The 11332-nt window shown below is 38.4% G+C and overlaps 1 protein-coding gene across 1 annotated transcript in view; it reads left to right on the top strand.

Moving 5' to 3' along the window:
* slc67a1 (solute carrier family 67 member 1) overlaps positions 1-8047 on the top strand; it is a 10785-nt gene extending 2738 nt beyond the window's left edge. The window contains exons 5-10 of the mRNA XM_079665657.1: positions 9-119; positions 3663-3773; positions 3887-3987; positions 4069-4170; positions 4546-4666; positions 4966-8047. Coding sequence (XP_079521783.1) covers positions 9-119; positions 3663-3773; positions 3887-3987; positions 4069-4170; positions 4546-4666; positions 4966-5153 — 734 coding nt within the window. The 3' untranslated portion in view covers positions 5154-8047. The remainder of the gene's footprint in view (positions 1-8; positions 120-3662; positions 3774-3886; positions 3988-4068; positions 4171-4545; positions 4667-4965) is intronic.
* Positions 8048-11332: the final 3285 nt, after the last annotated feature.

Raw genomic sequence — 11332 nt, 5'->3', positions numbered from 1 at the left:
TTCCAGAGAGACGTTTACTGCATGTGTTGGTGCTGTGGGGAGTGCCTTCAGTTTACTGTTGGTTTTAAAGTTTATCCCAACAACTACCAAAGCTCAAGCTACAAGAACCAACAAAGAGAGTAAGACACACTTCTGTTTGCTACACTTAATGTTCACAGCTTTTGGTCATCTGTATAATGCTGATCAGGGCTGCCAACATTTGAGTTCAGCTTGGAGTGAGATTTTTATTTTGGTGAACCGAAAAAAGAAACGTTCATGTGTACAGTGTTACAAATTGAACATGTACAAACTAGAGTTTCCCATTAATGTACCGGGCGCTACAGTGGAATACGCACATACACAGTGTAGCCCTTGGCTTTAGACTCTTACAATGAAGGCTCGATAATCAGCTCACAGCATATAAAAAGGCATATAGGTGTAAGCAGAGGTAAAGTGCTATTTTATAAGTGTGGGGGGGGTCCTCACCTCCTCTAGGGGGGGTCCGGAGGCATGCTCCCCCGTGAAGATTTTTTTTTAAATATTGAAGTTAAATGCATCAACCTGGTGCACTTGGAGAGCAAAATGAATTTATGGTAAACAGATTTTCTTTTTCTTTATGGATATTTTACAAGTCACTCACCCTTTAAACTGTATTCTTGTTTTACTGTCATATAGTATTATATAACTATTTTTCATTTATTCTCATAAATGGTGACCAAAACGTTTGAGACCCACTGAGATAACTAGACTAAAGATAACTATCTAAACAGAGAGTCCCTTACCTCACTGAGCTGTAGTTATCTCTCTCAGTCTGACAGGACAGAGCTCTCCCTCTCATTGTGTTAGAAACAGCTTTTAATATCCGTTAAGCTAACCAGATGCTAACAACAACAATGCAAATAGTGAGTTTGGTAGAAATATACTGTATAATAGTAAAGTTATTGAAGATGATGCCATATTTATTGAAGATTTTACATTATAAATATTCCCCAAAATTATTCAAAAGCATATTCTTCCAAACTCCTTGATGAATGACACACAGGAGACTATTGATGTGTGTAGTGAGTTTGATAGTGATAAGCTGTATAATAGTGATTTCATATTATTGTATTCTCTTTTTTCGGAGTTGCACTTTGCAGACGGTCCCTGAGCACTCGTTTCTTCTCCGGCTGCGGATAGAGACCAATGTAATGTGTCCAGCTCGGAGGACGGGGCGTATTGGCTTTTTTTGATCAAAATGTGATAGTCGTTCGTTGTCAACCTTACCACGGTACTTAAGAGACGTCATTTGTGTCTGATCAACGTTTTGTTCATGAGTTATTGATCCGTGAAATCAGAATCTCCCAATATCGTTCCAACTTTACTGAACTAAGCCAGAAGATCGTCTCATTTCGTAGACTGCTCGGTTTTTCTGTTCCTTCACTTAATTTTTATATACATTTATTTTGGACGAAAACTTAGCGTGAGGAAAGGCATACGTGGCGTGAGTGCGTGAGATATGGGTTAATTACAGTTTGACTAATAAGCAAACTACAAAATAAAGTATTTCAACCTGTGGAATGCAGCCGCAGGTACCGCTTGTCATGTGACAAAAAACAACCAATTGCAGCCGAGAGATATCTTTACTTCCGTAAACACAAGTGTACGGCAAAATGGTGGAGGTTAATTTAAATTGATTTCAGTGCGGGTCTATCGTTACCCCGACGTTAAGATCGGTCCAGTGTGTCACCCATTTCCATGTTATGAGCCCTGCACCGCTGCTAAAATGTCTCACGATGTCAGACGCTGTCGGATCTCAAGTGCCGGTGTCCGGAAAACACACACAGCACACACACAAACAAACACACCGAGTAGAGGAAAGCAGAGATAGAAACACCGTTTTCCATGGAAAACACTGCTGTCCCACGAAAACTATTTAAATACAACTTTAAAGAACAACACCCTGAATAAGTTCAGATGGTTGCTTAGCAACATTAAGCGCGAACTGCCTCAGCGACCCTGAGAAGTAGCTGCACAAGACCTCGCGTTTACGATGCGGTAAAAACCGCTCTTGTGACGGGCCCCTTGGCTTTAAACTATACATTTTAAATCTTGCAGAGACCCAGTGTTACTTTGTAGAGATCTACAGGGAAGATGGAGAGCTTGGCACCTGACGAAAACAATTTGCACAAGACAGGCCCCGTTTCAGCCTATCATCATTATGTCCTGTCATCCATCCTTCCCGATGCTCAACAGGAATTCCTCTGCATGCAGAAGAAAAACAAAGCTTTGGAAAAGGAGAACGAGATGCTCAAGAAGAAGGTGGAGTCTTTGATGACTGATTGTGAGCAGTTTAAAGCAGAGCGGCAAAGAATCCACGATGTGATCAAAAACAGAGACCACCAGAGGAACCAGCTGTTGCACTGCAAAAATGAACTGTCTGCTTTGGGTAAGAAGATGGCCTTCCAGCAAACTGAACTGAAGAGAGAGCATAAACAAAATGAAACTGTCAAAGAAGAGCTGGAGTCAGTTAAAAAAGAGCTCCAATCAGTGAAGCAGGGGGCTTTCGCCAAGAGGACAGAGCAGCAACACCTGAAGCAACAGCTGGACCAGGTGGTCAAAGAGAGAGACATTCTGAATGACGCTTTGCTGCGCTGCAAACTCGAATGCTCAGAGTTGCGTGAAAAGATTTGCTACCAGCAATCAAGCGCGAACAAGAAGGACCGTCAGTGCAAAAAGCAGATGAAGGAAATCCACTTCCTCAATCTAGAGAAGCAGACACTCGAGAAGGAGAGGTGCATCACTGAAAGCAATGCAGAGGAACAGAAGCGGGAGCTCCGAAAGTGTGAGGAAGATCTCCAGACACAGAAGGAGAAATTCAAAGAGAGCAAAAAAATGCAGGAAAAGGGGAAAAAAATAGCCATAATCCAAGAAAGTCCACGCAAAATAAAAAAACCAAGACAAAAGGTGCCTCACCCGAAGGTTCAGTCTCTACAGAAAGAGCTGCTTGCCCAGGCCGAGGAGCTGAGGGCCACGCAGAAGCTCTGTGAGGAGCTGAAGAAAAAAGTGACCGAGGTAGCTGTGCAGTTCGAGCAGTGCCAGGCGGCGATCAGGGACCAGAAAGAGAAGCTCAAGGCAGTAACAGCAGAGAGGAACATGTACAGAAGTCTGACTGAAACACTGGGAACTGAGTTAGTGGACATCAAAAAAGCGCAGCGCAGCGAAAAACAGCGGAATAAAGCAACCAAGAGGGCAAAGAAAGTCAAGGTGCCATCAGAGGAAAAGTCAAAGGGGTCCCGTCTCCCACCAACATCCAGTAAAGTCCAGATGCAGTCCGATTTAAGGATTATGGGGAAAAAACTTTAGAGTTTTTCCTTCGCCTCTTCTGAATAAACTGACATAACGCCATTCTGATGTAGTTCTGTTTGTCTGTGTGGTACATTTGACAATCCTGTTTTGAATTTAGTTAATAAATATACATTGTGATTTTGGGTTACACTGATGTGTTACATCGGTTATTAGTGGTTTGATGGGGAAAAGCAAACAAAATAAGTATGCTACAAAAGTGTTATGGTTGGAAAAAAGGTTTTTCTGAGTTGTTTTGACAGCTGCCAATCCTTTCTTGCTTGTCATAGATTATACAGAATCTTAACTAACGGGTATCGTTCCTAAAGATTTACTGTATCATTTTGATTTCACTGCAGGTGAGAACAAAAGCAAGTCAATATTCAACGTGGGAGAGATCACAAGACTGTTGAAGTTTCCAGGTGTGATGCGGACTTTTGTTGTGAAGATAATTGCAGGTTTACCATCAGGTGAGAGTTTCTGTGAGATTCCACAGAGAACACATGTGCTCTGTGTGAAGCACACATGTTTCTTCCCTCATAAATCCTCTGTTCTCTGAAGTACTGCTCTTCTCTTTCCTCAGGGATTTTTCAAGTAATGTTCTCAATCATTGCAATGGAGTTCTTCAAGCTGAAACCCCAGCAGAACGGCTATCTGATGGCTTATTTTGGTATAACTTCAATGGTTAGTGTCACTTCAAGTGAGTTTTCGCACTCATGATGCTATCTGTAAGACAAAGTCAATTAATCCTGGGTGTTTGTTCAGGTTATTCAGGGAGGAGTGATCGGTCGGATGACTGCGAGATACTCTGAGGGCTCTCTGCTGCTTCTGTCCATAGGAGTTTCTTCTTTGGTGGGACTTGCTCAGGTACACACATGCACAAATGCAAGGCTTATACTGTCATAGGCTGGGTGTATTTCAAAAACTGCACTAGTCCATTTCTAATAATATCTGAAAAAACAGCTTTGTTTCAGTTCGGTGAAACCAAATTATTCAATCCGTATGTTTTTTCCTTGTTTATCATTTCCTAATATCTTCCTTCATTTTGTATTTCTTCTACAATCATCCAATAGTGGTTGAAATATTTCACTTCAAGCAACAAGTCTGAACCAGCCAGTACTGCTAGAGCAGATAACCAAACTCATTAGACTTTATCGTCTGGGGATATCTTCTTTATCTCCTGTACCTCTTGCTCGGAAACGTTTTTATTTTATTTTGACATCTATTTCTTTCTTTCTTCAGGCTTACATGCAGAATGTGTTCCAGTTCTGCCTTACCGTCATCCCGATGATGTTTGCTCTCAGTACATTTAATGTCATCACAGACAGCATGCTCACCAAGAATGTGCCATCCTCTGACACAGGTTAGCTCACCCTGCATCCTTTCTGCACAACATTCATAAAACCATTAACAGCAAGCGCTCTTTCCACGGCTCACATTTCACACAGGGACATTCTGTTCACTTGATTTGTAACCAGATCTGATTACTGCGGCTTTAAACTATTTAGGGAATGAAGTGTCATTTTACAGAATTCTAATCTCTTATGCTTCAGTGTCATGTGTTAAAAGCTCAAACCAAAAAGAACAGAAAATAATCTGAAGAGTACAGGCCCACTTTTTGTAATCCAGTTGTTATTAAACCTGCTTTGCTCTTGTCCTCAGGCACGATGCTGGGGCTGTGTGCATCCGTCCAATCTCTTCTTCGTACAGTAGGACCGACGGTTGGTGGCTTCCTGTATGTGAACTACGGAGTTTCCTCCATCGGCCTTATCCAGTTTGTCGTGAATATAGCCGTGTTTGTGTACCTGCTGCAGCGCCACTTCACAAAGACAGCCAAGCAAAAGGAATGAAATATTTTAGTTTTTTAAAAAGCTTATTTTTCGTATCCAATTCATCCACCAACTGATAGAGGAGCTGGAAATTCAAGGTTAGATTTTTAGGGACAATCATCTCTACATGTGCATATATTCAATTAAATCTGTCGCAGGTGTTTACATGATGAGATAAGGTCAAGCCTTTCCACTCCTCCATTATTCAGATTCCCTGTGGAATGGATAATGTTGCTGGTTAATCTTTGGTGGAGATGCAGGACTCAACCACTAGATGACAGCAAGCCCTTAATTTGACCAGATGATGCTGTTGTGTTCCGTCATTCACAATAGGTAAAATCACTTTTAAACACACTTTAAAATCCGTTACAGATTTACAGAATCAAAAATGATTAAATATTAGACATATCAACTAGCTCCTAAAAGAACACAGTTATCAGATTTTTTTTTAAATGAAAGTTTATTTTCTTATTGGTCATTATTGTTTAATAAATATTAAAAATATATATATAAATTAGGGCTGTCAAGTTAACGCGTTAATAACGCGTTAACGCAACAACAACAACAATTATCGCCACTAATTATTTTAACGCGATTAACGCATGTGTATTTGTTGTCCTCGGCCACCCCGTAGTTTCAGAGCGCATCGAGTTTAAAATATCATCTACAAGCTGATGCTGACAGCCCCGCTCCTGCCGTCCGCTTGCGGCAGACCACACTTCCACGCTCACCGGCAGACAGTCACCGACTGGCCATCGGGAGGACCGGGAGGGTGTCTGTATGTGTGGCGCGAGAGAGAGACCTTACGTGTATTGTTGTTGTTGTTGTTGTTGTTGTTTTTGTTGTTGTTGTTGTTAGCATCTGGTGCTAGCTAGCTGCGCTAACGGATATAAGGAGCTGTTTAAATGAAAACAGAGGAGTGACATTTCGCCGACAACTGCGCCGAGCACTTCACTTTATGCAGGTAGCCAGACAGTGGGACATAGTGGGAAAAGTCAGCACACTCAGCACGGATAGTGCGCGCAACATGATTGCGGCGTCCAGGCAGCTCCCGTACGAGCATATGCCTTGAGTTGCACATAGCTCCAACGATCCATCACACACACACACACACACACACACACACACACACACACACACACACACACACACACACACACACACACACACACACACACACACACACACACACACACACACACACACACACACACACACACACACACACACACACACACACACACACACATTGTATTATTGTATGAGAGAGAGGTTCAAGATTTAATTGAGGCGAATATTTGTAATGTTCAGAGGTTGTTGTGTTTAATATTCATGAGAATATTTGTCATTGTTCAAATGATAATAAACATTTGCATAAAGCATATTTGTCCACTCATATGTTGACAAGAGTATTACAAACTTGAAAAATATTCCTCTAAGGTACATTTAGAACAGATAAAAAAAATGTGCGATTAATTTGCGATTAATCGTGATTAACTATGGACAATCATGCGATTAATCGCGATGAAATATTTTAATCGACTGACAGCCCTAATATAAATATATTTTTGTACATTTCTTTATTAAAAAGCATAAATGCATTATAACAGAACTTTATAATTCACTTCATCTTAATAAATGCTGCTTTAACTCACTTGACAGTTCAAGTGTCTAGTGATGGACAAAATACTTTTTTGCGTGAATAAACATTTGGCAGAAACCTTTAATATATCTGTAATTTGAATAGTACTATACATAATATAATTTATATTGTCAAAACATTTCAGCCTTTTCAGCATAGTGAAGACAGTCCGGCCATTAAAAAGCACCGGCAACTTTTACCCTTCTATTAATACTATGGAATTAGAATGGATTTATTTCATGGTTTATATATTGGGGATCTTGACAGACCATCAGTATCTCGTCGGCGAGTTGTTAGCTTAGTTAGTTTCACCAAAAGAGATTCCCCTTTAAACTTCTCAGGTAGTTTCATTTGAATAACTGCCTGAGGACCAAAGAGGTAAAACAGACCAGTATTTCACAAAGGATTCCTAAAAAATGAAAAAAGTAGTGTCCATTAGATATTTTTTTGTTCTTCTTTCCTCTTTAATTAATCACCATCTGTCTATTTTAGGATCCTTATGACGGGAAACACTGAACTACCTAACTGTTAATAAAGTACAATAGATTAATTACCCCATTTAAGTTATAATGCATATAATCAAATAATGTAAACTATATTCATTTATCAGTTACAGTAGACATTTATCTCAAGAATAAGTACTTCAATATTATTTTAAACAGGAATTTTACTTGTAATACTTTTTGTATTGGTAGTGTTACTTAAAAAAAGGATAGAAATACTCCCAACACAATGCTAATACTTATTAAAATTAACAGATATTATATCACAAGTGTATAAAAAACAAATGACATGCTGTGTGGAGGATAAACAAATCCTTTGGGAATAATCAAAGTTATTCATATTTATTTACAGTTTTATGCTTTTTCAGTTACCAAGCTGTATCTTGTTGGAGTGATGTCATACATTCTGCAGCAGCTGTTTTCATTGTTTCTACAATACAAAACACACACATAGACATATTACATCCTGCGATCCGGGATAAATGTGACGTCATTTTAACGGGGGATATTATGGAGCAGGCACCTTCAACATATGTCACTGTGGTGATGTCTTCGCCCGTCTGTTGGTCCAAATATGTGATAAGAGGAGCAACACAAACAGCGGCATTATTACAACTTAATGTATTTATGTATTCTTGGTCTTTTGATTTTTTTTTTGGCAAAGTATTCAGCCAGTAGTCATTTTAGTCTTTTTAAAACTTAAAACATAGCTTTTTTGTTTTGTTATTCTTGAACATTTTACAATTGTAATTAAAAGGCGGTTCAAGGAATTCACTTTAGAATTATTTGAGTGGGTTTTAATGCCAAATTCTTATGTCAGAATTATGAATGCGATTTTTTCATCTGGGATAAATCTACTGTTTTTCTAAATTAACTGAATTATGAACTCAACCTTCACTTGCATTATTATAGATGCTTAAGTTACTTTTAAACATGTTTTATTCAAATTTCAAAATATTTGTTATTAAATGTAGGCATATTTAAAGGATATATTTATTAACTCTTAGCTAGCAGTGTGACCTGTTTAGGCGGAATGCACCTCTAATGTGATCAACAGTCTCAATGCCAATCCCATCATCTGAGCCTGATCCTGCATCTACACCTACTCATTTCTCGCTGGAGTCTGAGTCTGCGAATGTATTGCTCACACACACATTTGTTTTGCCAACACACTCTCACTCCATAATCGTCCAGGAGCGACGTTTGGTCAGGGTCCCGTGGCGTGCAGTTGTGACGCTCCTATAGGCTCCTTCAGCTTCATAAAGGGACGCAAATAGCTTTCAACTGATTGCAATGTATTCCCATCTGCGGCGGGATTTGACGCTCATGGAAGCACGGCATTCGTTTGTGTCGGCTGCCCTTAAAGGCAATGTGAGCGTCCATTCCCATTGGATAACGGAGAATTGTACACCCGGAAGTAAGTATTCCCCTTACTGTCGATTGATTTTACAGTGATATCTGCACTACTCATCGACTAAAAAACACCAGATTATCCTTGTTAATTACACAACATTGATTGGTTTAAATTGTGTGCAATGCTTTTGTATTTTTCCCCTTCAATTCGGAGAAACAAATATTTTTTCGGATTAAAGGATGGCAGAAGACACTACACTACCCAGAATCCCCATATATCGTTTAGGACTACACCTTGTGCTCTGTTTGACAAACCCCGTTTTTTTTCACCAGTCATTCCAATGGCTGGCGTCTATGTCACGTGATCTTCAAATTTCTCCCTGCAGAAAAAAAAAACATGGCCGAACTTCTTTTTATTCTCGGTGGAAAATGCCTATTTTAAAGTTAGTTTGGCCATTAAAATGCGTTTTGATGTCATTTGATGCGAGAAATATGAGTTGTTATTTCAGATTATGTATGCAGTGGATGTACATGATCTTTAGTTTGCTAGTTATTACGAAGATTACTTCAGGAACTTGCGTCCATTGAACGTTTTCATTGTTACCAAGGTGGTTGCTAGGGACGCTGCTATCGATATTATTTCTGTTATGTTGTGTAACTGTTTAATGGTGTTATCTTTATTGCTACCCCCTTCCCCGTCAATATGGGGTTGGTTGGTCCAAAGCGCAAACGTATATAACAAAATCCGCATCTAAAGATACGTTATTTTCCCCCGTGCAATTCCAGTCTCACATCTCACATCACATCGTCATTAACAAATAGACCGAAAACATTTTTAAAAAATAATACTTTATTCCGAGTGTGCTTGCTTTTCTCTTTGAAAGTCATCACATAACGGCATTGTAATACACGGTTTGGCTGCATTAAATAGTATGTCTGCCGTAGTTCTCTATTTATAGAGCCCTGATGAGAAGACTTCTAGACAAACATGAGGAACTGCCGCCAACACGGAAAACGTGACGTGGATCATAAATATATCAGCAATTAAACAACATCTTACATTTCTTTTCACACAATACGTCTCTTTGCAGGATCAACACTAATTCGGCTGACTTTATATTTGATCCAATTGGTCGATAGGCTGTATTTACAGAATAAAGGTGCACTCCTGATATAAAGGGACACCTGGTGGTTAAAGCATGTTATTGAATTTCATTATTTTTATTATTAGATATTAATAGGATCCCTATAAAGTATATTCATTACTCGTTATTCTCTACTAATAGTTAATTAAAGACTGTATATAATGACTATTTTGCACATCCCTTTCAAGATTTCAAAATTTTCTAAGGTTTATTGACAAACACAAACGGTGTAGTTATGCAATGAATGAAAAACTTGGGTCGCAGGTTCCTCAATAGTGCATTACAAGACATCTATCAATATTTGTGCATAGCTCCAGCAATGTTAACTATGTTGAAGCACTTATTTTAACTGATATTATACATATGTATTATACTCTTATAGGATGTATATAGATATTTCATCTCCGGCCTTGTCAGGTATTGAACAATCAATAAATAAAGAACACAGAATTATTCAATATAAAACACAGAATTTGTGTGATTATACTAAATGATTTACAAATAAACACCGCTGCATATTTACAACTGTTACACATGCTGATGTAACGCAAATGTTTCCAACTTGGGATCAATAAGGTTTATCTTATCTTAAGATGATCGATGGCTACTGTCATATTTGCAAAATTTGCCTCTGAACCTTGACAAGTGCATGTTTTAGGCTTATCAATTAATGTAATGTTATCAATTAACAACAGGAGGGGTCACAGACATAAGACCAGCTGTTAAATAAAGCTCTTCTGACCTTAGCTGTCATGTGGGTATATATTAATGCTGCCCATTATGGGCACAAGCAATTTTCACCCATTTATTAATTATGTTTTAAATTTGAGTGTTTCCTATCCCCTAAACCTCCAGGGATGTACACAGTATACTGGAAACTTCTTATTATGGGAAATACGAAAACGTCTTTTAAAACTACAACTCCCAGTAGAGACGTGCCATAGATAGAGAACATTTTGCGAAACACAATATCGATAGCAGCGTCCCTAGCAACAAGTAAAAAGTAGTTAATAATAATAAAATAATTTTAAACAGTCATTAAAAAGCAACAAAATCTACCTGCATTGCATTACTCTAAACGTATAATAACGTGCTTTAACCAGTAGGTGGTTTGGGTTAAAAAGCTGTCAAGTTTACTGTGTTAACAAAATAAAATATACTGCTGTTTCTGGTTTAGGTTACGACGGATATATTTAGTTATTGTTTTGATATTTGTAACACAAAAACGATGGAAAAAAGCAACATCAACACAGAAAAGATGGTCTTAACATGACCCAGCGGTCTAGTAGTTAATAAAAAACAATAATATTAAAACAAAATACTACTACTAACTTTATTGTGGAATTCAAACTGAACGGTAAAAGAATAGTTTCCGGTCTATTCTGAGCCCGATCTCTGTAGATAAATAAAAATAAAGAACTACGACAGATGTGTAATATATTTAATGCAGCCGAACCATTTCTTACAATGCATTCATGTGATGACTTTCAAAGAGTAAAGCAAGCACTGCTGAATAAAGTATGATTTTATCTTTTACGAAACGTTTTTTTTCATATG

The sequence above is a fragment of the Notothenia rossii genome (assembly GCF_949606895.1).
Source record: "Notothenia rossii genome assembly, chromosome: 2".
NCBI lineage: Eukaryota > Metazoa > Chordata > Actinopteri > Perciformes > Nototheniidae > Notothenia > Notothenia rossii.
This window is presented reverse-complemented; position numbering and strand designations above follow the sequence as displayed.